The sequence below is a fragment of the Eurosta solidaginis genome, chromosome 3, assembly GCF_040869045.1.
Source record: "Eurosta solidaginis isolate ZX-2024a chromosome 3, ASM4086904v1, whole genome shotgun sequence".
Taxonomy (NCBI): Eukaryota; Metazoa; Arthropoda; class Insecta; order Diptera; family Tephritidae; genus Eurosta; species Eurosta solidaginis.
This window is the reverse complement of record NC_090321.1, coordinates 165905408-165933339: the sequence shown is the minus strand read 5'-3', so window position 1 is coordinate 165933339 and position 27932 is coordinate 165905408. Positions and strand designations below refer to the sequence as shown.

At 39.6% G+C, this 27932-nt stretch overlaps 1 protein-coding gene across 2 annotated transcripts in view; it reads left to right on the top strand.

Annotated features, from left to right (window-relative positions):
* Window positions 1-16464, top strand: part of Sdb (SAXO downstream of blistered) — a 39696-nt gene extending 23232 nt beyond the window's left edge. For both annotated transcript variants that reach the window (XM_067773752.1, XM_067773753.1), the window contains 4 exons: window positions 4817-5083; window positions 5160-5233; window positions 6664-6722; window positions 6808-16464. In XM_067773752.1, coding sequence (XP_067629853.1) covers window positions 4817-5083; window positions 5160-5233; window positions 6664-6722; window positions 6808-16301 — 9894 coding nt within the window. In that variant the 3' untranslated portion in view covers window positions 16302-16464. The remainder of the gene's footprint in view (window positions 1-4816; window positions 5084-5159; window positions 5234-6663; window positions 6723-6807) is intronic.
* The last annotated feature ends 11468 nt before the right edge of the window (window positions 16465-27932 follow it).

Here is a 27932-nt window from a genome sequence, read left to right as displayed (position 1 = left end):
GTAAAATGGGTGTGACACCTACCATATTAAGTAGAAGAAAATGAAAAAGTTTTGCAGGGCGAAATCAAAAGCCCTTGGAATCTTGGAAGGAATATTGTTCGTGGTATTACATATATAAATAAATTAGCGGTACCCGACAGATGATGATCTGGATCACCCTGATCCACATTTTGATCGATATCTCGAAAACGCCTTCACATATACAACTAAGGGCCACTCCCTTTTAAAACCCTTTCATTTGATACCCATATCGTACAAAAAAATTCTAGAGTCACCCCTGGCCCACCTTTATGGCGATATTTCGAAAAGGCGTCCACCTATAGAACTAAGGCCCACGCCCTTTTAAAATACTCATTAACACCTTTCATTTGATACCTATATCGTACAATCGAATTCTAGAGTCATCCCTGGTCCACCTTTATGGCGATATTTCGAAAAGGCGTCCACCTATAGAACTAAGACCCACGCCCTTTTAAAATACTCATTAACACCTTTCATTTGATACCCATATAGTACAAACAAATTCTAGAGTCACCCCTGGTCTACGTTTATGGCGATATTTCGAAAAGGCGTCCACATATAGAACTAAGGCCCACTCCTTCTTAAAATACTCATTAACACCTTTCATTTGATACCCATATCGTACAAACAAATTCTAGAGTTACCCCTGGTCCACGTTTATGGCGATATCTCGAAAAGGCATCCACCTATAGAACTAAGGCCCACTTCCTTTTAAAATACTAATTAACACCTTTCATTTGATACCCATATAGTACAAACAAATTCTAGAGTCACCCCTGGTCCACGTTTATGGCGATATCTCGAAAAGGCGTCCACACATAGAACTAAGGCCCACTCCTTTTTAAAATACTCATTAACACCTTTCATTTGATACCCATATCGTACAAACAAATTCTAGAGTCGCCCCTGGTCCACCTTTATGGCGATATTTCGAAAAGGCGTCCACCTATAGAACTAAGGCCCACGCTCTTTTAAAATACTCATTAATACCTTTCATTTGATACCCATATCGTACAAACAAATACTAGAGTCATCCCTGGTCCACCTTCATGGCGATATTTCGAAAAGGCGTCCACCTATAGAACTAAGGCCCACGCCATTTTAAAATACTCATTAGCACCTTTCATTTGATACCCATATAGTACAAAGAAATTCTAGAGTCACCCCCTTTTTAAAATACTCATTAACACCTTTCATTTGATACCCATATCGTACAAAAAAATTCTAGAGTCACCCCTGGTCCACGTTTATGGCGATATCTCGAAAAGGCATACACCTATATAACTATGGCCCACTCCCTTTTAAAATACTCATTAACACCTTTCATTTGATACCCATATAGTACAAACAAATTCTAGAGTCACCCCTGGTCCACGTTTATGGCGATATCTCGAAAAGGCGTCCACACATAGAACTAAGGCCCACTCCTTTTTAAAATACTCATTAACACCTTTTATTTGATACCCATATCGTACAAACAAATTCTAGAGTCGCCCCTGGTCCACCTTTATGGCGATATTTCGAAAAGGCGTCCACTTATAGAACTAAGGCCCACGCCCTTTTAAAATACTCATTAACGCCTTTCATTTGATGCCCATATTGTACAAACGCATTCTAGAGTCACCCCTGGTCCACTTTTATAACGATATTCCGAAAAGGCGTCCACCTACAGAACTAAGGCCCACTCCCTTTTAAAACACTTATAAACACCTTTCGTTTGATACCCATATTGTACAAACGCATTCTAGAGTCAACCCTGGTCCACTTTTATAACGATATTCCGAAAAGGCGTCCACCTATAGAACTAAGGCCCACGCCCTTTTAAAATACTCATTAACACCTTTCATTTGATACCCATATTGTACAAACGCATTCTAGATTCACCCCTGGTCCACTTTTATAATGATATTCCGAAAAGGCGTCCACCTATAGAACTAAGGCCCACGCCCTTTTAAAATACTCATTAACACCTTTCATTTGATACCCATATTGTGCAAACGCATTCTAGAGTCAACCCTGGTCCACTTTTATAACGATATTCCGAAAAGGCGTCCACCTATAGAACTAAGGCCCACTCCCTTTCAAAATACTCATTAACACCTTTCATTTGATACCCATATAGTACTAACAAATTCTAGAGTCACCCCTGGTCCACCTTTATGGCGATATCTCGAAAAGGCGTCCACATATAGAACTAAGGCCCACGCCCTCTTAAAATACTCATTAACACCTTTCAGTTGATACCCATATCGTACAAACAAATTCTAGAGTCACCCCTGGTCCATCTTTATGGCGATATCTCGAAACGGCGTCCATCTATAGAACTTAGGCCCACGCCCTTTTAAAATACTCATTAATACCTTTCATTTGATACCCATATTGTACAAACAAATTCTAGAGTCAGGCCTGGTCCACCTTTATGGCGATATCCCTAAATGGCGTACATCTATAGAACTATGGCCCACTTCCTCTTAAAATACTTTTTAATACCTTCCATTTGATACACATGTCATACAAACACATTCCAGGGTTACCCTAGGTTCTTTTTACAACATGGTGATTTTCCCTTACTTTGTCTCCACAGCTCTCAACTGAGTATGTAATGTTCGGTTACACCCGAACTTAGCCTTACTTACTTGTTTAGTATAGAAACTTTTTTCCAGAAATCAGTTATAATAAAAATACAAACTAACCAGGAAGTTCTGCTTTGCGAACCATTTGGCGCCCCCTGTGAGTGGCGCCCGGTGCAAGATGCCTCCCCCCCCTTGATGCTAATTCCCTCAGTTTTGAAACTTGGTTCAACTATATGGTTGGCTCTGGATCTCTACAGCAACAACATACCTTCGTTCAGATTGTCAAACTCTGCGTGTTGGTGTTAGGCGAATGGAATGGAGAGAAAACATAAAACTTTGCAATTCATGTGTGTTGTGGGAATATAATGCGCTAAACTAGATGAATTTAATAAAAAAATATAGCTTAAAGTGATATGAAACTATTTTTGTATAAAAAATGACACCACGGCAGTAAATAACTATCAATGTTTGGTTAAATTTTGGGTTTTCCAATTCCTTTTGACAATCCCTATACCAGTGAAATAAAAAAAAAAAGAAAATCAGCTGATGAGATGAGCCAACCATATAATTGTGCCATGGTTTTGAAATAAAAGTTTGCCAGCATAGCCAAATTTAGAATAAATTGAAGATAAATAAACTTCACATTTTCCAAATTCCTTTATTTTTTAATTATTCAAATGGAAATGTCATATGGCAAGAAAGTGTTTCCAGAGTTTTTAAATTTAGCAAAAGAAGTGAAAATTTTTGGAAAACTTAACTGATTCTCATAACGTAATAAACGTAAGGGCCGAGCGAAAATGACGGAGAATACCATTGCAGGACGAAATCTCAAGAGACAAATCGTTCGTCTGAACTTTCGTTCGAAATGCAGAATAATGCAATAAAGAAATAAAAAATCACCCTTTTATTGTCTACCTCCATTATCAAAATATGGAAGTATTAAAGTTCGATTGGAAAAATCTTTTGGCTCCACATTGTTTATGTACTCAGGATCGTTCCATTCCCTCACAAACTCTTCAATAATTCGCCGAGTAACTAAGACTCACCTGTAGAACGGCAAGTTATCATATTCAGAGATAGGGGTAGTGCATTAATGCACGAGCCTTCACTCACAGCTGAGTGGTAATGCAAAAATATCAGCCTCACTCAGCTTTAGTGGTAGCGAAACTGAAAAAGAAATCCAAAGTTACTAACCTTTAAGCGCGCCTATAAATATTCCACACAATTAGGATTAAGAAGCATATAGATGAGTATCTGAGCCAACGATCTCTGCCGTTTATCAATGGTAATATTATTTCCTGTCTATTTAATATCTACCAATAAAATCACAGCTCTTATTTATTTTCAAACACCCCCGTTCTTTGAGATCGACCCGGTGCGCTCACCTCTCGCAAGGATCAGTTGCACCCCGGCCGAACTAAACGGTGAGTAAAGGAATAGCAACAAAAAGTATAATGTGAATGTTGGAGATTTCGAGTTCAATACTCAGCTCCCGAGAAGCTAGCTGATGAAGAAGTGAAATTCAGAAATATTTGCTAGTAACCATCGCCGTTTGTAAAATTTGCAATTTTCTGTAATATCAACAATTGTATAAAGCAATATGAGCATGTCTCCCTAAATTAAATACGAAACTGAAAAACTTTCACTAAAGTTTGAAAGCTGGTAGGGAAAATATTTTCAGCTTCAGCTTAGCGCACACAAATTTTTCTTCACTCATTTGAGTGGCGTATAGAAAACTTCTAATGATGATAATTTTTTGTTTTTCGAGGAGGAGTCGATCTACCACTTTCTCTGCCGATGCCCGGTGCTTTAAAGAAGGCTCAGATTTCTGGGCTCACGCTTCTCCGACAGCCTGGCAGAGGTTGGGAAGGTGGACGTCTCGCTTCTTCTTGTGGTCATCAGGGAAAGCAAGTGGTTCGTTGAGGACCACTAGGAGGTAGTGGGGCTAAACAAATTTTCCGCCACCCTGTACTTACTGAGGGCACTCACAATGGACAAAAATGTATTCGAGTGGAAGTGTGGGTAACACTCACGCACGCCCTCTTAACCTAACCTAACCTATTGGAATGCATAATATTGCCATCAAAGCATCTATGTATATGAAAATTTCATTGTGCCTCGGCCATAAGTTACAAAATATTGTTGCTATTGAATTAAGCATTTTCTATACGCATACATTTTAATTAACTGTTTTTTTTTTTTTTATAATATAAACCTTACAGATTTTTGATGCCAGCTTGAACGATTGGCGTGTACTGGATGAAAAAACGCATACCGATGTTATTGAAAGAATTGTTGAAACACCCAAAAAGACAATTTATGTAGACGAATATGTGGAAATTGAAAAGAATGTCGCAATAACAGAAGACAGTGAAAATATAACAAATGCACGTACTAATACATCAAAACGAAAGGATCTTACCACAAATATCTACGATGAAGTTGATGAAATTAGGAAAGAAAGTCTGACTTCAAAAGACTCAAAAATCGTAAGTACCTACATAAGTACATATAACTGAAATTTAAAATAAACTTCTATAACAAACATTTTTGTTTGTATTTTAGCGTGGAGTCGACAAAAAGGATACATTTGGATCAAAGCATACTGAAATGTGCATTTGTGAGATTTGCACCTGTGGGTGAGTGTCTATTACGGTTCCCTTAGGTGTACGGACACATGATTTGATCGAAAAACGAGGGCTCTGACAAAAGCATTGTCGATAAGGCAAGTGTGATAACTTCTGCATAGACGTCAAAATTACAAATAGAATGGATCGCCTGATTTTTTGTGTTATCGCTTTCTCATTCTGTATCTCTTTCCATCACCCGCTGAAGATAGCCTGCCCTATGCGTCGCCATGTTGAACACCCTGTCAAAACGCTGCCAAAACGCTTAAAAGTAGCCATATTGAACATCCTGTCAGGCAGTTGACGGATTAGATATCACACTTGTTTTATCCACCATGGACAAAAAAACAAAAAAAAAACAAAAAATTAAAAATACATACATATGGGGTATTCCATCCCATTTCGACCAATTTTGAACCAGACCCCTAGAATGAAAATGAAAAATCGATACGAATATACATATGGGGTATTCCATCCCATTTCGACCAATTTTGAACCCGACCCCTTTAGAATTGGCTGAAAGTCTTTCTTCTTTTTTTAGCTTACGGAAGACGTTTTTCAGAAGTTTTTCAAATTTTTTCATCCAACTCAAAAAAAGTTATGAATTTAAAAAAAAACACCGTTTTTGTTTTCAAAATGCTATAACTTTTTCAAAAATTGACCGTTTGAGATATTTTTTTTTAAATTTGTTTTTAAATGTACTTTTCGGAAAAAATTCAAAAAAAATTTTAAAGTTTTTTTTTTGTAATTTTTCAGTTTTTCGAGATTTTTCGAATTTCGCCCTTTTTTTTCTCATAAAAAACTTCAATCAATTCTGCAATCATCCCCACTAATCCCGGAGTGGGCCGAGAATTTTTTTTTTTTTGTTTAATTGAAAAAAAAATTAAAATTTTTTTTGTATTTTTTCCGAAAAGTACATTTAAAAACATATTAAAAAAAAAAAAATGATCCCAAACGGTCAATTTTTGAAAAAGTTATAGCATTTTGAAAACAAAAACGGTGTTTTTTAAAAAATTCATAACTTTTTTTGAGTTGGATCATCGTCGTGTCGTGATCACGGTCGTTGAAAAACGAGCAATGATCGACTGATGGTGGTCCGCAAACGCATTGCAAAGGAGTATTGTTAGAGTACTCCCAACATGAAGAAAATGGAACACGTAATCCAACAATTTTTGCAGGGTAGCTTTAAAAACATTATATTTAGGCAGTTGACAAGGTCTCTTCTTCGGCGTATGTGCTATGTTTTAATCAAATTTTATATTGAAAACCATAAAAACAATTAAAAACTTAAGACTTTACAACGAAAACGTACTCTTAGAAATTTGCCAAGCTTAAAATGTTGGGCTTTATAATGAAAATGAGACTGTTGTGAACTGCCTAATTAATTCTCTTATTCAAATAAAAATATGCCAATTTCAATCCAAATTACCATTTATTTTTAGTCGACATCATTGTACTTCCAGTGTTAAAACGACGGACAATAAAATCCTAGAGACTATAGGTAAAGTCAAATTTGTTATAAGTATATATGTATGTAAGTAGATACATTTTTATTAATAAAACAAAAACTCTTACATAATTTTCAGATATGCTAGATGAATCTCAAACACGAATACGTTCGAATACATGGTCAAAGAAAGATTTAGAAGAATCTCGTTTAAAATTATTATACGATAATACCGACCATGTAACGATAATAAAACCTGTGGATAATTTAAAACCTGAAGGCGAATTCACAGTGCCTAAGAAAATTCCATTCCAATCAGCAGACAAAATTGAACGCGTTACTCGTCATGACAATTTGCGTACTGAAGGTGAAATGACATTTACCGAAAAAGAAGAATACCATTATGTGTCTAGACCACAACAAGTGAAGCCAATAGACAATCTCAAACCTGAAGGAGAGTTCTTCGCACCGGAAAAACTTAAATACCAACCTGCTGAGAAACCGATACAAATCAAACATAAAGATAATCTTAAAACGGAGGGAGACTTTTACACTCCTGAAAAACCAGGCTACCAGCCATCGGAACGTCCAAAGCAAAAGAAACCAGAAGATAATTTGAAACCTGAGGGCGAGTTTATGGTACCGGAAAAAATCCCATATGCGCCAGCTGAACGACCAACACTCGTCTCGCGAACGGACAATCTGCGCACAGAAGGCGAAATGACATTTGAAACAAAGGAAGAATATGAATTTGTAATGAGACCGGAACAAATAAAACCGAGCGATAACCTTAAACCCGAAGGAGAGTTTTATACTCCTAAAAAATCCGGTTATACACCAACAGAAAGGCCAAAACAAATAAAACCGGCAGATAATTTGAAACCAGAAGGTGAGTTTTATAGCCCCAATAAACCGGGGTATGTTCCGTCAGAGCGCCCAACCCAAAAAAAGCCAGAAGACAACCTCCGACCTGAGGGAGAGTTTTATTCTCCTGAGAAACCTAAGTTCCAACCGGGTGAACGGCCCTCTCAAGTAAGGCATGCTGACAATCTCCGCCCAGAAGGTGAGTTCTACACTCCCGAAAAACCAGGCTATAAGCCGGCTGAGCGGCCTACGCAGAAGAAACCCGAAGATAATTTGAAGCCCGAGGGTGAATTTTATTCTCCAGAAAAGCCCAAGTTCCAACCTGGTGACCGCCCCACTCAAGTAAAACCAGAAGACAATCTACGATCTGAAGGAGAGTTTTATACACCAGAGAAACCAGGATTTAAACCTGCAGAACGGCCAACTCAGAAAAAGCCTGAAGACAACTTGCGACCTGAAGGAGAGTTCTACACCCCGGAGAAGCCTGGTTTCCGACCTGCAGAGCGTCTGGTGCAGAAAAAGCCGGAGGACAACCTAAGGCCGGAGGGTGAATTCTATTCCCCAGAGAAACCCAAGTATCAAACTGGACAGCGTCCATTTCAAGTAAAACCAGAAGACAATCTTCGACCAGAAGGGCAATTTCACACACCTGAAAAGCTTGAATTCCGTCCAGCCGATCGTCCTGTACAAAAAAAGCCCGAAGATAACCTGCGACCGGAAGGGGAATTTTACACTCCTGAGAAACCAGGGTATAAGCCCGCTGAACGTCCTACTCAAAAAAAACCTGAAGACAACCTGCGACCGGAAGGGGAGTTTTATACTCCCGAAAAACCTGGGTTCAAACCAGCGGATCGTCCTGTCCAGAAAAGACCCGAAGACAACCTAAGACCAGAGGGAGAGTTCTATTCACCAGAGAAGTCCAAATACCAACCTGGAGAACGGCCTTCCCAAGTGCGGCCAGAAGACAATTTAAGACCCGAGGGCGAGTTCTACGCCCCCGAGAAGCCACGATTTAGACCTGCTGAGCGACCAATTCAGAAAAGGCCAGAAAACAACCTAAGGCCAGAGGGGGAGTTTCATTCACCAGAGAAGCCGAAATACCAACCTGGAGAACGGCCTTCTCAAGTGCGACCAGAAGACAATTTAAGACCCGAGGGGGAGTTTTACACTCCCGAAAAACCAGGATTCAGACCTGCTGAGCCTCCAGTCCAGAAAAGACCAGAAGATAACTTAAGGCCTGAGGGAAAATTTTACACTCCTGATAAGCCTGGATATAGGCCGGCTGAACGTCCCATCCAGAAGCGACCAGAAGATAACTTGAGGCCAGAGGGTGAGTTCTATTCTCCGGAGAAACCCAAATTCCAGCCTGGAGAACGTCCTTCCCAGGTTAGGCCAGAAGAGCATTTAAGACCCGAGGGGGAGTTCTACACTCCCGAAAAACCAGGATTCAGACCTGCTGAGCGTCCAATCCAGAAAAGACCAGAAGATAACTTAAGGCCTGAGGGAAACTTTTACACTCCTGATAAGCCTGGATATAGGCCGGCTGAACGTCCCATCCAGAAGCGACCAGAAGATAACTTGAGGCCAGAAGGTGAGTTCTATTCTCCGGAGAAACCCAAATTCCAGCCTGGAGAGCGTCCTTCCCAGGTTAGGCCAGAAGACAATTTAAGACCCGAGGGAGAGTTCTATTCACCAGAGAAGCCGAAATACCAGCCTGGAGAACGGCCTTCTCAAGTGAGGCCAGAAGACAACTTAAGACCCGAGGGCGAGTTCTACACCCCCGAAAAACCAGGATTCAGACCTGCTGAGCGTCCAGTCCAGAAAAGACCAGAAGATAACTTAAGGCCTGAGGGAAACTTCTACACTCCTGATAAGCCTGGATACAGACCTGCTGAACGACCTATTCAGAAGCGACCTGAAGATAACTTGAGGCCTGAGGGCGAGTTCTATTCTACGGAGAAACCCAAATTCCAGCCTGGAGAGCGTCCTTCCCAGGTTAGGCCAGAAGACAATTTAAGACCCGAGGGAGAGTTCTATTCACCAGAGAAGCCGAAATACCAACCTGGAGAACGGCCTTCTCAAGTGAGGCCAGAAGACAACTTAAGACCCGAGGGGGAGTTCTACACCCCCGAAAAACCAGGATTCAGACCTGCTGAGCGTCCAGTCCAGAAAAGACCAGAAGATAACTTAAGGCCTGAGGGAAACTTTTACACTCTTGATAAGCCTGGATATAGGCCGGCTGAACGTCCCATCCAGAAGCGACCAGAAGATAACTTGAGGCCAGAAGGTGAGTTCTATTCTCCGGAGAAACCCAAATTCCAGCCTGGAGAGCGTCCTTCCCAGGTTAGGCCAGAAGACAATTTAAGACCCGAGGGAGAGTTCTATTCACCAGAGAAGCCGAAATACCAACCTGGAGAACGGCCTTCTCAAGTGAGGCCAGAAGACAACTTAAGACCCGAGGGCGAGTTCTACACCCCCGAAAAACCAGGATTCAGACCTGCTGAGCGTCCAGTCCAGAAAAGACCAGAAGATAACTTAAGGCCTGAGGGAGACTTTTACACTCCTGATAAGCCTGGATACAGACCTGCTGAACGACCTATTCAGAAGCGACCCGAAGATAATTTGAGGCCTGAGGGCGAGTTCTATTCTCCGGAGAAACCCAAATTCCAGCCTGGAGAGCGTCCTTCCCAGGTTAGGCCAGAAGACAATTTGAGACCCGAGGGAGAGTTCTATTCACCAGAGAAGCCGAAATACCAACCTGGAGAACGCCCTTCACAAGTGAGGCCAGAAGACAACTTAAGACCCGAGGGCGAGTTCTACACCCCCGAAAAACCAGGATTTAGACCTTCTGAGCGACCAATTCAGAAAAGGCCAGAAGACAACCTATGGCCAGAGGGAGAGTTTCATTCACCAGAGAAGCCGAAATACCAACCTGGGGAACGGCCTTCTCAAGTGCGGCCAGAAGATAATTTAAGACCCGAGGGCGAGTTCTACACCCCCGAAAAACCAGGATTTAGACCTGCTGAGCGACCAATTCAGAAAAGGCCAGAAGACAACCTAAGGCCAGAGGGAGAGTTCTATTCACCAGAGAAGCCGAAATACCGACCTGCTGAACGACCTATTCAGAAGCGACCCGAAGATAATTTGAAGCCTGAGGGCGAGTTCTATTCTCCGGAGAAACCCAAATTCCAACCTGGAGAGCGTCCTTCCCAGGTGAGGCCAGAAGACAACTTGAAACCAGAGGGAGAGTTTTATACACCCCAGAAGCCAGGATTTAGACCTGCCGAGCGACCAATCCAGAAAAGGCCCGAAGACAATTTGAAGCCCGAAGGGGTTTTTTACACACCGGAAAAGCCCGGCTACAGACCAACTGAGCGTCCGGTGCAGAAAAAACCTGAAGATAATTTAAAACCTGACGGCGAGTTCACGATACCTGAAAAAATTATATTCAAACCAGCGGAAAGAGCAGAAATAGTAACCAGAAAAGACAACTTGCGCTCAGAAGGAGAAATGACTTTCGAAACAAGAGAAGAATACCAGTTTGTAGTCCGCCCGGATCAAGTCAGACCTTTAGACAACCTGAAGCCAGAAGGAAAATTTTACACTCCACAAAAACAAAAATATCTGCCGGCCGATAAGCCACTGCAAGTAAGACGCGAAGACAATTTGAAACCTGAGGGTGAGTTCTTTGTTCCTGAAACGGTTGGATTTACACCTGCTGAGCGTCCAGTTCAAAAAAAACCCGAAGATAATTTACGACCCGAGGGCGCTTTTTATGCTCCCGACAAGCCTGATTACGTACCTACACAGCGTCCTTCCCAGAAAAAGCCTAAGGATAATCTCAAGCCAGAGGGCGAATTTTACACACACGAGAAGCCATCGTTCAGGCCTGCCGAACGTCCAACTCAAAAGAAGCCCGAGGATAATTTAAAATCTGAAGGCGAGTTCTATACTCCAGAGAAAATTGAATATCAACCAGCTGAACGCCCGATACAGAAAAAACCTGAGGACAATTTGAAACCAGAAGGCGAGTTCACTGTTCCACGAAAGGCACCCTATCAGCCCGCTGAAAGGACAGAACGTATAATACGAAAGGATAACTTACGTTCAGAGGGTGAAATGGCATTTGAAACAAAAGAGGAATATAAATTCACAATCAGGCCCGACCAAGTAAAGCCCATTGATAATCTTAAGCCAGAGGGATTATTTTATACACCAGAGAAGCCGAAGTATCTGCCTGCCGAAAAACCTGTTCAGATCAGACGGGAAGATAATCTTAAGCCCGAGGGCGAGTTTTATACTCCGGAAAAGACAGGGTTTAAGCCCGCTGAACGACCACAACAAAAACGACCAGAAGATAACCTGCGACCTGAGGGAAAGTTTTACGAGCCTGAAAGACCGTGCTATCAACCAGCTGAACGTCCTCTTCAAAAGAAACCTGAGGATAACTTAAAACCAGAGGGCAAGTTTACAGTACCAGAGAAAATACCGTATACACCCGCTGAACGAACTGAACTCATAGTACGAAAAGATAATTTACACACTGAAGGCGAAATGATATTTGAAACAAAGGAAAATTATCAATTTGTAATAAGGCCTGAGCAAGTGAGGCCTACTGATAACTTGAGACCAGAAGGAGAATTCTATTCTCCAGAGAAGCCTAAGTATCAGCCTGGAGAGCGTCCTATTCAAGTAAAACCTGAAGATAATCTTCGTCCAGAAGGAGAATTTTATACTCCAGAAAAGACTGGGTTCAAACCAGCTGAACGTCCTCTGCAGAAAAAGCCGAAGGATAACTTGAAGCCAGAGGGTGAATTTTATTCCCCGGAAAAAGTTGAGTTCCAACCTGGAGAGCGGCCCATTCAAGTGAGGCCAGAGGACAATCTCCGACCTGAAGGAGAGTTCTATACCCCGGAGAAACCTGGCTTCCGACCAGCAGAGCGTCCAGTGCAGAAGAAGCCGAAGGATAACCTAAGGCCAGAGGGTGAATTCTATTCTCCTGATAAACCTAAGTATAAACCAGGAGAGCGCCCAATTCAAGTGAAGCAAGAGGATAATCTTCGACCTGAAGGAGATTTCTACACCCCAGAGAAGCCCGGCTTCCGACCAGCAGAGCGTCCAGTGCAAAAAAAGCCGGAGGACAACCTAAGGCCAGAGGGTGAATTCTATTCTCCGGATAAACCCAAGTATCAACCTGGAGAGCGCCCAGCTCAAGTGAAACGAGAGGATAATCTTCGACCAGAGGGAGAGTTTTACACGCCCGATAAGCCAGGATTTAAACCTGCTGAACGACCTACTCAGAAGAAGCCTGAAGATAATCTAAGGACAGAGGGAGAGTTTTACGCTCCGGAAAAACCTGGCTATACGCCAGCAGAACGCCCAGTGCAGAAAAAGCCTGAAGATAATCTAAAATCAGAAGGTAAATTCTATTCCCCAGATAAACCCTCATATCAACCTGGAGACCGTCCTTCACAAGTGAAACCACAAGACAATCTGAAACCTGAAGGCAAATTTTACACTCCTGAGAAACCTGGATACAGACAAGCAGAACGTCCAGTGCAGATAAGGCCGGAGGACAACCTAAGGCCAGAGGGTGAATTCTATTCTCCAGATAAACCCAAGTATCAACCAGGAGAGCGCCCAACTCAAGTAAAGCCAGAGGACAATCTTCGACCTGAAGGAGAGTTCTACACCCCAGAGAAGCCTGGCTTCCGACCAGCAGATCGTCCAGTACAAAAAAGGCCGGAGGACAACCTAAGGCCAGAGGGTGAATTCTATTCTCCAGATAAACACAATTATCAACCTGGAGAGCGCCCAACCCAAGTAAAGCCAGAGGATAATCTGCGACCGGAAGGAGAATTTTACACACCCGATAAAACAGAGTTTAGACCCGCAGAACGTCCTATTCAAAAGAAACCAAAAGATAACCTGAGGCCGGAAGGTGAATTCTTTTCTCCAGATAAACCTGCATATCAACCTGGACAGCGCCCTTCCCAAGTTAAACCTGAAGACAATCTGAAACCTGAAGGTAAATTTTACACTCCCGATAAAGGTGGATACAGACCGGCTGAACGTCCAGTGCAGAAAAAGCCAGAAGATAACTTGAGACCAGAAGGTAAATTCTATTCTCCCGATAAGCCCATGTATCAACCTGGAGAGCGCCCAGCGCAAGTGAAGCCACAGGACAATCTGCGACCAGAAGGAGAATTTTGCATGCCCGATAAACTTGGATATAGACCAGCGGAACGTCCAACTCAGAAAAAACCGGAAGATAATTTGCGACCTGAAGGTGAATTTTATGCACCTGAGAAAACAGGATATAAACCAGCTGAATGCCCCGTTCAAAAAAGACCTGAAGATAACTTGCGACCAGAGGGAGAGTTTTACACTCCAGAAAAACCTGGGTTTAGACCTGCAGAACGTCCCAAGCAAAATAAACCTCAGGACAATTTAAAGCCAGAGGGTGAATTTTATTCACCTCAGAAACCCAAGTTTCAGCCCGGAGATCGTCCAGCGCAGGTCAAACATGCAGATAACCTACGACCCGATGGCGAATTTTATGCTCCTGAGAAACCTAGTTATAAGCCGGCTGAACGTCCTACCCAAAAGAAACCGCAAGATAATCTGAAGCCTGAAGGCGAATTTTCGATGCCGGAGAAGGTAGTTTTTAAACAAGCTGAAAAAGTTGAACGAGTTATAAGAAAAGATAATCTGCGAACGGAGGGCGAAATAATGTTTAGCGAGAAACAAAAATATGAATTTGTGAAAAAGCCAGATCAGGTAAAGCCAGTGGATAATCTTAAGCCCGAAGGAGAGTTTTATAAGCCGGAGAAGCCTTCGTATAAGCCCAGCGAGCGTCCTGTAATCGTAAAGCCTGACGACAATTTGAAAGTGGAAGGTGAGTTTACGGTGCCCGATAAACCATCGTTTAAGCCTGCAGAAAAGTCTAAACGCATTATAAGAAAAGACAACTTGCATATGGAAGGTGAAATGACGTTTTCCAAAAAGGAACAATATCAGTACGTCAATAGGCCTGAAAAAATTAAACCTTCTGACAATCTTAAACAAGAAGGAGAATTCTACAGCCCTGAAAAGCCAGACTACCGACCAGCCGACAAGGTGAGACGTGTCGTACATAAAGATAATCTGCGAATGCAAGGCGAAATGACGTTTACCGAAAAGGAGAAGCACGTGATAGTTAAAAGGCCAGAAAAGGTTGTGCCACAAAACAACTTCAAGGTAGAAGGTGATTTTTACGTTAAGGAAAAACCTCAGTATCAGCCCGGAGATCGCCCGAAACAAGTCAAACACCCAGATAATCTTAAACCAGAAGGTAAGATGTATATAACGTCAACTGACAACATCGACTCGAAGCAGCTCAAAACGGCTACTAACAAGGTTGTTGTCAAACGTCCAGTGGATAACCTCAAACTTGAGGGAACTATGCAGATATCAAAAAGAGATGATTATAATGAGAAAACTAGCTCTAGAACGGACACTTCCAAAGTGGTACAGAAAACTACAAAAACGAAATATACTCATAACAAGTCTTCGATATCGCTTGGCGAGGATAATGCCATTTTGAAGACTACAAATCAAATGAGTTTCGTATCTGGTAAACAAGCCGTCCCAGTCACCAACATAACCTCAGATAAACCTGTCGATGGTTTAGTGGTAGTATCTACCAAAAAAGTCACCACTGTCATTGGAGGTCGTGTCAAAAAGGAACCGGAAACTGAATATGTTAGGCGACAGGAAAGAATTAATGTCGTTGAAAATATTGCAAAAACCAACAAAGTCAAAAGTGTTGTCAATATTGAAAACAAACATGACGAAGCCATTTCAGTTAAAGAGAATCGTATAATAAAAGAAAATAAAGTCATGGATTTCTCATCACAAGCTCAGCTCTCTGAACAAGTACACGATTCCATACAAAACAAAATAATGAAAAGTGGAAACACTTCAGATAGAGCTCTATCGACTACAACGGCAGACAATGTGATTGGTCAACAGGTGTCCACTCAAGCTAAGTTTGGTGCAGTTAATAGCAGATCAACAAATTTGGAATCTGACGCTTCGTCTAAAAAAATTTTACAAGAAACACATTCCGCGAAACAGCACAGCACCTCGGCAGTCGAAAGTGCTGCAACGAAAACAGCATCAAGCTCTTCAGCTACCACGATGTCCAAGCATTTTCATCATCGCCGAAGTGATTTTACAGCCGATGCAAATGTTACGAATTCAGTATTTCATCGGAAAGCCACCTCGAATGAGTCGAACCAATTAAGCAGTTTGACATCCAATGGAAAAATTCACCGAAAGAGTATTTTAAATTTACATGAAGATCCATCTAGTTCGGTTTATTATAGCGACCGTCAAAGTTACAGTAGCTTACACAGACAAAGTAGAGAACAAGATAATAATTCACTTTTAGCCAGTGAACGACGTCATTACAACACAAACACCATAGATCATTCCCATAACAGACATCAGGGGGCAAAGTCTTGTAGTGTGCATAAGTTCTCGTCTTCTAGTGGTATTGATTTTCCTTCATACAGTAAACATTCCCAAAGAACAGTGACACGCCGAAATGTGAATGAATCATCGATTTCATTGGGAATGGATGGTGTTTCATCGACAACTTTATATCGTAGCGAATTTAAAACGGTTCCGGCTACAACTTGTGCTATACACAAAATCAAAGAAGGTGCATTCCAACACACTAGAAATACGAACGAACATAAATTTTTTAAAACTGTCAAAAACTAAATATGCTTTAATACAAAAAAGTGCACATCAAAACGAGTTTAACATACATACATACATACATATCAATATTTTATCAATAAAACTAACATTACTGTATAAAATAAGCAAATAAATATTTAATAAATTTAAAAATTTTGCAATAAATGTTTAATATTTACTTTAATTTGTAGTAATTTTTTCTTCCTAATTGTTAGAGGTTTCAGCCGATGAGCCCGAGCACTTGTAAAAAAACGGCCACCTTAATGTGTTGTAGACTGTATCAGAAGAAAAAGGCAGCTAAGATGAGATACTTTCTGAAAGGTCAGGTTAGATGATTAGGTTGGGTGGCCGCTGTTTAGTTGAGGGACAGGTCATTTGCGCATTTTAATGGTCCGTTCTGTTAACACATTATGTAACAGTGGATTCGGGGGTGGAGCTGAAGTAGTAGCAGTCCACGTAATGGGTGAAAGCTTCTGATCGCCATTCACCAGGGATTGGCCAGGGCGACTCTTTTGCATGCGGTTGAAGCAGCTCACTAGCTTGGCCGCAAGCGACCTCCGAGTAGCCACTGAACATTCATTTGGTGGTGGGCTTATGTGGGCTGCCCATTGGATGTTTGTAGCCGGGAGGTTAATCTGGCAGTATTTGTACGGCCGCCTCAGAGAGTATTAATGGTCTTACTGCGGTAAGAGTCTCTACCGCGGCGTTCGACACTTCTTCTAGCAAAGGGTCGTACGAAAAAGACAAATATAAAAAAGAAACTACGTCCTCCTTCATAAGGGGAAAGACCGCACTGGCCCAAGCGCCGGCAGCAGTATGGTGGCGAGGGTAGTTGCGCTGGCAACGGCGAACACTGACGCGCCTGCTGATGCCGATCAATGGCGACCATTATTCCTATGGCTGTGGCAGATGTCTCGCGGGCTGGCCACTCCCAGTCAAGGGAAAAGGTGAACCCAACAATTTGTTTTTTTTTTTTTTTTTACCGAAGGAACGGCTGAGATAGCAACGCCGGGTCGGTTCCGTTTGGACGACCAGTGGCGGCTCGGCCAAGGGCTAGGGCATGAGTTCCAGCAGTTCCGGCAGAACCGGAGTCTGAGCAAGCTAAAGGCGACGTCGACGTGGTCGTCATCAAAAATGGGCGAATAACTTACAGATTTTAGGTTTGGGGCCATTGGGCTTAAGCTCATCCCAGCTGCAGATGAAGGTAAAGTTAGAACCTGTATTTTGGTAAAGTCTGAGCCAAACATCTTTTTCTTACCTAACTATAGCAAAAGACCCCCACTGAGGAAAGGATTAGTTGGACAGTTAAAAGTTTAAAACCTTTTAGGGCTGATGGACGAGACGTGATCGTCCCCGCTCAACTTATCTACTCTTTGGAGTTATCAGCCAACTGGCTGAGGCACACATATATCGCTTGCTTGGCTCTTAACTATATTCCACGTGCATGGAGGAGTGCCACTGCCATATTTATTTCTAAGGCAGGGAAAGCCTCTCACTACGAGCCGAAAGACTACAGACCTATAAGTCTTTCGTCCTTGGTACTCAAGACCCTAGAGAGGATAATAACCAATTTCCTTATTATCACTATTGATAGGAACTTCATTCCTGGCTATCAACACGCGTACACCAAAGGGAAATAAGTGGAGACTGCGCTACATAGCATAGTCTCTACTATCGAAACAACCTTGTCCGAAAAGGATTATTGTCTTGTTGCAAAGGCTCAGCCCAGAGTAATTTCCTTTTCCCCTTTACTATGGAACCTAAGGGTAAACTCACTTTTAAGATATACAATTTGGGGGAGCGGGAAGATTGTGGCATATGCTGATGACCTAGCGATTGCTTACAGAGGCAAGTTCCCTCAAACTTTATGCGAATTGATGCAGGGCCTCCTGATGTGGACTCAGCGTCAATTCTGATAAAGTTGAGCTTGTCTTTTATACCAAACGATACAAAATACCACCGTTAAATCTGCCAGAACTAAATGGATGCGCCTAAGCCTGGCAGATAAAGCCAAATTTCTAGGCATACTTCTGGACTGAAAAGGCTGAACTGGAAGTACAACGTCATTCAGCGCCAAAGAAAGCGTACATTGTTTTTTGCCATTGGCCAAAAATGGGGACTCACCCCCAACATATGCATATGGATTTATACCGGGATTATCCTACCCATACTACTGTATGGCATAGTCGTATGGTGGTCAGCCTTGAACAAGTCGTCAAACCTAAACTTGTTGGGTAAAGTCCAGTAAGCGGTAATCTAAGAACAACGCCTAGCGAAGCTCTTCAGATTATTCTTGACATTTTTCTACTGGATCTAGCTTTGAGCATCCTTGAGCTGCGGCAACGTCAGCCCTGTGCTTAAGGGAGTTGTCCTATTGGAACAACAAGTCCACAGGACACTCTAGTATACTAAATAAATACAGTTCTCTTCCTCCTAGCATGGATCGCTGTGCGTCCACACCAATTGCGAAAACCGCGTTTATGATAAACATTGCCAGTAGGGATGATTGGACGGCGGTAGGATAGGTACCAGCAGATTTTTTCTGGCCATGAACGTATAGGTATGCCCCTTGCCACATGCAAGTTAATGCTAAAAGAGCACATCCACCGTCAAGCCCATGACAGGTGGCTACAAACACCGGGGTGTCGAACATCGAAGGAAACCTGGACAAGATGGGATCCTAAAAGATCCCGTCTGTACACGTGACGGGGATACAATTTCCGCACTTGTAGGGGCACTAGTTGGGCATTGCTTAAGGGTAGGCATGCAGAAAGGTTAAGAGCACCTTATCGTTGATGCAGCAGGAGTTGTAAACAGGATGAGAAGGAGGAACCGGTGATTCACCTCATCTGCAACTGCAGGGCATTAAAGGCGCACAGCAGCGCTTTCTGGGTGCTCCATTTCTAGATAATCTGAGACAGCTTGTGAAGCATGACGTCAATTTAGCTTTTGTCAGGTACTCAAAATGGTTCGAAGAGGAATGGTATACTTTCGTGGTATCACAACTGGCCTTATGTCACTGGCCTAGGTGTGCCCTCGGGCAGCCACTTCAACCTAACCTAACCGAACCTGATCAAGATAAACCTCTTTTTTGATGACGACCTCGGCAAAGGTTTAAAGGCTTACGATTTAAGCACCTGGAAGGCCCGTTCCATTAATGGTATATGTGCTGATGCCCGGCCAGTTTATGTCCCGGTGAAATAAAAGACAAGTAAAAATTGTGATATTTGGATGGGAGCGAGACTTTGTGGTTTTAGAGAGACAAATTCGCCAAGTGCTACGGTTCACGCGTGTCACGAACGTCTCGCCGCTATCCGCATAGTTAAAATCAAAATAGTTGAATATGTTATTCATCTGCGCCCATGCACCGACAGAGGAGAGCGATGAGCTGAAGGACGCGTTCTACGAACTCATAGAACGCACATACGAGCGCTGCTTGACGACTTTAGCGCCATGGTGGGAAAACAAGGCGTTTTTGCCCCAACGGTCCGAAAGTTCAGCCTCCACATTTACACATGGTTGTTGTTGTAGAGATTAAGTTTCCTTTAATCTATCCTGATCTATTAGGTTATAGTACGAGTAAAAACAAGGTTTATTCCACCTTACGGCCCAAAGTTTCGCCAAATTTCCTTGGCATTATCAGGAGCGCAATTTTCTATTTATTTTATTAATAAAAACAAAAATAATAAAACTTTTAAAATTTTGTATGCCCAGCTGTACTTGTACTTTGATTGGATAACGGTTGGTTGTACAGGTATAAAGGAATCGAGAGAGATATAGACTTCCATATATCAAAATCATCAGTATCAAAACAAAATTTGATTGAGCCATGTCCGTCCATCCGTCCGTCTGCCCGTTAACACGATAACTTTAGTAAATATTGAGATATCTTCACCAAATTTGGTATACGGGCTTATCTGGACCCAAAATAGATTGGTATTGAAAATGAGTGAAATCGGATGATAACCACGCACACTTTTTATATATATAACATTTTGGAAAACACAAAAAACCTAATTATTTAGTAAATAATATACCTAGAATGTTGAAATTTGACATGTGGACTGATATTTAGACTCTTGATAAAAATTTGAAAAAAATTTTTATAATGGGCTTGGCACCGCCCACTTGTAAACAAATCAATTTTACAAATATTATTAATCAAAAATCGTTAAAACTATCGTAACAAAATTCGGCAGAAAGGTTGCCTTTACTATAAGGAATGCTTTGAAGAATTAACGAAATCGGTTAAGGACCACGCCCACTTTTATTTAAAAGGGTCATGGACGAATAAAATAAGCTATGTTTTTGCAAAAAAACTTTATATCAATGGTATTTCATTTCTCAAGTGGATTTATACCAATAAATAGGAAAAATTACAAATTTAAAAAAATGGGCGTGGCACAGCCCTTTTATGACTAAGCAATTTTCTATGTTTCGGGAGCCATAACCTGAAGAAAAATTAGTTCAGAATAGATCCATATGTATATGTATTATTGCGCAGCCTTGTAACACTATTAAGCACACAAACCAAACAACAACAGCATTTCAAGTGTACAGCTGGGTATGTAATGTTCGGTTTCACCCGAACTTAGACTTCCTTACTTGTTATGTATATACACATGTATGTATATTGTTGTATTAACAATAAAGACACTACCTGAAGGTTTTGAAGACCGTTATCGATCTCCTTGTTCCTTTGTCGGATATAGATCAGGTATGTTCCGGCTAAATGCGCCACCACCCTATAGTTCCATGAGGAACTTGTGTACGCCAGAGTCTCTCCTGCTAAATATGTGTATGATTCATTCATATTTGTAACAGTATTCCTCTGTACCCAACTCGACTACGCTGTTATAGATGCACGACAAGCCTCCAGTGTTAAAGAAGTACACACGATTCAGGGACCTAGAATCACTCAGATCACTATCTCATCGCAGCCAAAATACGCACCCGCCTCTGCGCTATTAAAAACAAGGATGATGTTTCAATTTTATTTCGTTTCATTGCAGGGCTCCTCTTTACAGCCAGCCATTCTAATAAGGCTTTGTCAAAATAAATTAATGATACACAAACGCATTTTTTATAAGATACAAATGCACATGATAACATACTAATTCAAATAAATGGAGAATATTAGCGTTTCGATACATCACTATGCTGCTACTAAATAAATACACAATGACAATAAAGCAAACAGCCACGCATAAATACATGTAAACATCAAAGCTAAGGGCGAAGAGACTATTTAACTTACATACATGTAGTTAGCAACTAAGAGCAGAAGTTATTACTTATACATACGCACGCATATAAATAGAAGACAAATGTGACTCTCAGACAAAGAAATGAGAAATAAATAAGCAACTGTTCGAGAAGGCTGTTTGTAAAAAGTCTAGACCTTAAGAGAAATGGGCGAACAAGGTAACCGAGAGCATAAAAGCAGCGCAAGCTGAGTAATAATGAATTAGCTTGATTTTAAACGCTTTAATTGAAGTACGCGAGTAATGTAGTTGTGAAGTACTACTACCAAAGTAGTGTAAATAAAGAACATTTTGCTATACTCAATATTTGAGTAATTTATTCGAAAGCTCAGAGATTAGAACGGTAACAGAAGCTGCAAATATGAAATATGTCGGCATTCATAGTGAAATTGGGTCTGCAGCCAAGGTATTTTCCCGATCCAGAATGAATTCTTTTGTGTAGCCGCTTTTTTCGTCCCCACTCTGCTGAAAGGACTAGTTGGAACATGATATAGCTTCCCTGAGTACCTAAAATCGGCACCAGATATAGCTAACCAAAAGACGTGAACTGCCGAGGCAGACTGGGGTTCACCATGTCGAAACCTTCGATTACAAAATTTATTTGCATTTTTTTGGTTTATGATCTAGCAGAAAAGAGCGTTTGTCATAATTTTGTACGCGAATTTCTTGAAAATGTGAACCAATGGAAATCTGGTTTCAGATTAAGGTTCTGTGTAATAAAAACCCTTAGAAACCAACAACAAAAATCTTGCCACCAATTTTGTATATATTTTCTTTGTGGAACAATTTTAAATTATTTAAATGGATATTAAAATGCTCTTTTCAAGAATCCCGAGATTAAAGTCCAATAATACCGGAATTTTTGGAACTTAAAGACCGGGATCCCGGGATCGTTGCCTACTAAGTAAACATCAACTACTAAGTGGAATACCTCCATATTTACGCTACCGTTACAAAAACGCCTATCTGAAAACAATTTTTAATAACTCCTTATTTCGGAATTTGTTTCAAAAACGCCCTGATTCAGTTCAAATTCAATATATTTTCACATTAGCGAGGGCGTTAATAAAAAAATTTTGGGATAGTGTGTTCTTCGACCCAATTGCGAGATATGATGAAAAAAATTTCAAATTCATCACACATTTGCTCAAACAAAAACTAATTTGTACCCGCACTGTATTTTGATGATTAAATTTGGAATTTTTTTATATATCAATTCAATGTGAATACCTTTTATGATTAAAAACTGAAGTATCATACAGTTACACAAAACGGATAAACAAATATGAATACTTTCGTTCAACAAATATTGAAATCATTTCTTAATTACTTTTTGGAATCATTTTTGAACAACTTTTCTGATTAAATTTTAAGAGCTCAGAAAAATAAAAAAGAAACTTTTGATGATTGAAAATTGAAAATAATTGTTCAGTCATATTTTGGAATCATTTTTGAATCAAATTTGTTCAAATTGGGTGATCAAAAATTGAAAAACATTTTCAATCATATATGTAATACTCCTATATTGCTACAAAAAGCTAGGTACATTCCCAAACATCAGAGTTCCGATATATTGCTGTTTAAACGTTTTTGTTTTTGTATTCAATAATCGAATGTACCTAAATTTAAATTTTTTCTTTTCACACTTATGCTGCTACAATCACAAAAAAATTATAGGCTGTCTTGTTTTGATTTCGAATTCAAAACACATTGCGAGCATTCTCTATTAGCAATATAGGAGTATTACATATGTATATGTTTTCAATCAACTTTTTGAATCTTTTCCGACTATGTACCTTTGTTGTCTAAATAATGATTTTATACTTGTTAAAATTATACTTTTCATTGAAAATCTTATTTCTTTTTCATATGTACACATTTTTTTTAAATCATAAAATTCAGAAAAATTGTAAATATAGAGAGGATATTCATCACCCAGCCAGCATTTTTTGAAAATTTTGATCAAAAAATATTTAAATGTCATACCCCAAGATGATTAAAAACGTTCAAATTTAAAAGCATTTTCTGTTGGAAAATTAACGTATCGTCGGGAGAAAAATGTACCATAAATATGATCTTGAATAATCATTTATGATTCTATTTCGTAACGCTTTTTGCTCATATCTAATATCATTGTAAAATTGGGCTTTAATGGTTTTAGAGTAATATTTGAATGCTTTTCACAGTAATTTTCTGATCATATTCGTGAACATATTTCAATCATTTTGGTTGAGATCTTTGAATAATTTTTGAATGCGATCATGATGCATTTATTCTTCATATCTCATACAAAATAAGATACTACATGCTAATCTTATTTCATCAGCGGAAGAAAGCATGCGAAAGTGAGCTTTTTGAACCACAGGTCACTCGCAAACAAACTTGACCGATATACACCTGCGACTACAACATCCAACATCAGTTATGATCGTCAATATCTTAAAAAACGATAAGGTACGGGATGTTGAAGTCGTATTCAGGTATGTCAAGAGAGTTTCAGTTACCTGGGGTTCACATAGCTCACAAACTTTGTATTGTCCAACCATTATGAAGCCGAAGGTGGAGAAATGATTGGGGACATCTTCGGTTACGAGCAGCATTTACAATATATTTTGTATAAATAAAAAAAATTGTATATATTTTTTCTAACTTCATGATTGAAAAAATGTGTGCACGTGAAAAAATAAGATTTTCATTGAGAAATAAAATTTTAAAAAGTATAAAACTTATTGTTCAGTCAACAAAAACAGTCAGAAAAGATTCAGAAAGCTGATTGAAAAATGGTTAAACATTTTTGATCACCTAAACTAAACACTCTTGATTCAAATATGATTCCAAAATGTGATTGAAAAACAATATTCGGTGTTTGATCATCAAAAGTATTCATATTTGATTATTTCTTTTGTTCACGTGTATGATAACTCATTTTTAGGCAGAAAGAGTAATCAAATTGTACTGATATGTAGGGAAATTCAAAATTGAATCACCTAAATGCTGAGTGGGAACGAGAATTAATGTAAATACTACTCCAAATCGAAGGTGTCCCCAACTATTTCCCCACATGCGGCTTCCCAGAAAAGAAGATACAGGGTGGAACATATGGAAATTGTGAGCTGTTTGAACCGCAGGTAAGTGAAACTTCCTCGACATACATATGTACATACCTGGACACGGCCTCAACATACCTGATCAAATACGTCACACATTTTTGTTTGTACTTCTTTAAGTTACTATAATCGATATCATAATTTTAGGCGTTGATAATCACAGCTCACTTCCAGATGCTTTTATCCCCTGATGCAATACGATTATTATAAAGTATTAGATTATGTATGAGATATGATAAAAAAAATTCATAGTAAACATATTAAACTATGATTCCATAATATTATTATCGAAAACAAGTGAAGTTCAATCTTCCAATGATGCCACATATGTATATATGAACAGATGTGTAATAAATGTTTAAAAATTTAAATCACAAATGATTTTTCACGGATAATCACACTTGGGGTACATTTTCTCCCGACGGTACGTTATTTTTTGAATAGAAAATACGGTTAAATTTGATCGTTTTAATCATCTGGTGATTCAATTACTAGAGGCTTGTTCTCCAATGATGACAGAGCTTTGACACTCCAAATTGAAAAATCTGGACGGGTTGCTTTTACGAAGTAAGGAAAACGGGGATTAATTTAATCCTCTTCAGCGAAAAATGTAGTAGAAAAGTATTTTTTGAAGTATTTTAGTAGTGATATTAAATTTGTAAATACCAACAGGCTTTGGGAAAATAATTCATTTGCTACTAAATATTTCATGAATTGATAAAGAGTTATGTAGGTGTGGTCATTCTTTCAGAATTTGTTTGAAGAATGCCGTACGTTAGAATTTTATTCAAAAATACACTATCTCGAAATTTATTTCAAAAATTCCCTATCTGAGCATAAGTTCAATGCATTTTGACATAAGATGGATTTTACGAAAAACATTCTGAGATAAAGCGTTTTCAATCTTTTTCTAATACTAGCTTATGCCCGTGTTTCACCCCACGTTTCTATAAAAATATGCAAAATAAATATCAACAATTTGAAACTTATTTTAAAGTTGTCTATTTGCAAATTTGGGTACTGTTGAAAACCTTAGGATATACAATATTTTTTGTAATAATATTTGGAGTATAAATAAAAAGATTTTTCGATGAGCCAACTCCGGAGCAGGCTACGTATAATTGCCCATGGGTGAAACATGAGTTGGTAAGATTGACTCATCCTACAGCTAATGACTGTCCTTGAGCTTCATTGATAGATATTGCGAAAGCCAACCTAATAGGAAATTGGAGGCGTTTAAAATTGAAAGGCATATCTGTCGGTGTTAATGGAATCATTGGTATGAAAACTTTGTTGTTTTCGAAATTTTCCGATAAAATCATTGCTTCAATGACATTCGGTAAAAGTTTTGTGATGATAAGCTTTGTCCCATTACATAAGCGCGGAGGATCCAAATTACGAAGCATAATTATTATGGACCGTTTTTAAGGATCAGTCGATGAGGAGGAGTTCCTGATAGCTCTAGGGAGTATGAAACTCAGCCGGATAATACACAGCTTGCGATTCTTCCACGACTGTGTCAATGGATTGATAAGTTGTCTCGTTTGTTTGAATTTTATATAGATATAGAAGATGTAGATAGACTGAAGTTAACAAAATTTTTTAACGGCGGCAGATTACTAAACGCCTTAAAGGAATAGCAGCCAAACTCAACTCTGCAGTCAAACTTTAGCTGTTAAAATAACCCAAGTTTTCACCAATTCCAAATTTTACTGGAGGTGTTAGTAGTTAACGTCATATAGCTCCTTGCAAATTTTCATTATCCTACCATTATTACATCCAGAGATATACGGTATGATGTATTCCAATTGTATGGGAGGTGCCACGCCCCCTTCTCCCTCACCACACATTTTCTTGGTGGTGTTAGGGATTAACCTCATATAACTCCTTAGCATTTCAATCTTCTAGCATGAATACCTTCAGAGTTATGTAGTACCAAAGATTTCATTTGTATGGGAGGTGTCACGCCCCTTTCATATATCGAAATTATTTTTAGCCTATGAACATCCTTGGAAGGTTTCTAGTGGGTTGTGCAAATTTGGTTGTGATCTGTCGGTCCGTTTAGGATGCAACCCGATGTATGTATAATTTGAAGTTTATATATATAGATAAATAGGGCGTTTTTTGACAAATCCTGGAATGGGAAGTTTGTGAAAAATATTTTGAGATAGGAAGATTTTGAACAGGTATTCATGGAAGTAACACTTTCGTTTTATACTACCTCACGAAGTCCGAATATATCAAATAAGTATATAGATAAAAAAAATAAAATAAACCAATTCCTCAAATTCTTAAATGGAGACGATTCCTCCGAACATACGGAATGAATAAGTTAACATGCTCAATGAATACATTTCGTTATGGCATTTCCATTATTTACTAATGACATTTTTACGTGAATCGATTTACTAGTTGAGGTTTTGACGTTGAACGACGAGTTTTTAATTGGTTTAGGTTTCGTATGTTCATAGGTTTACCAAAGTGCACGATTCCTTGGTGTCCGTACTTTTCATAAAACTTATATTCAGCCTCACTAATCGATCATGACATAGTTAATAAAATCATCATAAAATTAAAAAAAAAATTGTTCTAAGAAATTATGCAGTTCAGTACTTATTGGATGTTTGTAAACTGATTGCTTCCTATTTCTACTAATATTTTTTCGAAAAATCGCAATGAAACAACACAGTTAACGGATGTCAATTCGATTTGGGAGCAAAATGGCTGCTATTGTCAAATAATTTGACAGCCGAGCAAACCTCTGGTGATCGAAACATGCCGAGATATGATATTTGAATATTTTTTGATCAAAATTTTCCAAAAATGCTGCGAGCCTTTTTTGTTTTTTGATTTCCTTTTGCTCTGAAATTGATTTTTAAATTTTATACTGTGCCATAGCGAAACCATACAAGGCATTGTTGATAAAACAAGTGTGATATCTTATCCGTCAACTGCCTGACAGGATGTTCAATATGGCGACGCACACGGTCGGCTATCTCCAGCAGGTGATAGAAAGAAATACAAAGAGATACAGAATGAGACCACGATAGTCACTATAAAGATCAGGTGATCCATTCTATTTGTAATCTTGATGTCTATGTCCTTGTAAACAGTGTGTATCATGGTGGAATGATCGATCGCTTGGATATCAAAAGACGCGTAGTTATATCAACATTAAGAATCCAAAAACGGAGTTAAAGTTTTTCATCCGTTCAAAAGTTATCCGCGAAAACCAGTACTACAACTACTCCACTAACTTCTGCACACCAGGTACTAAGCTA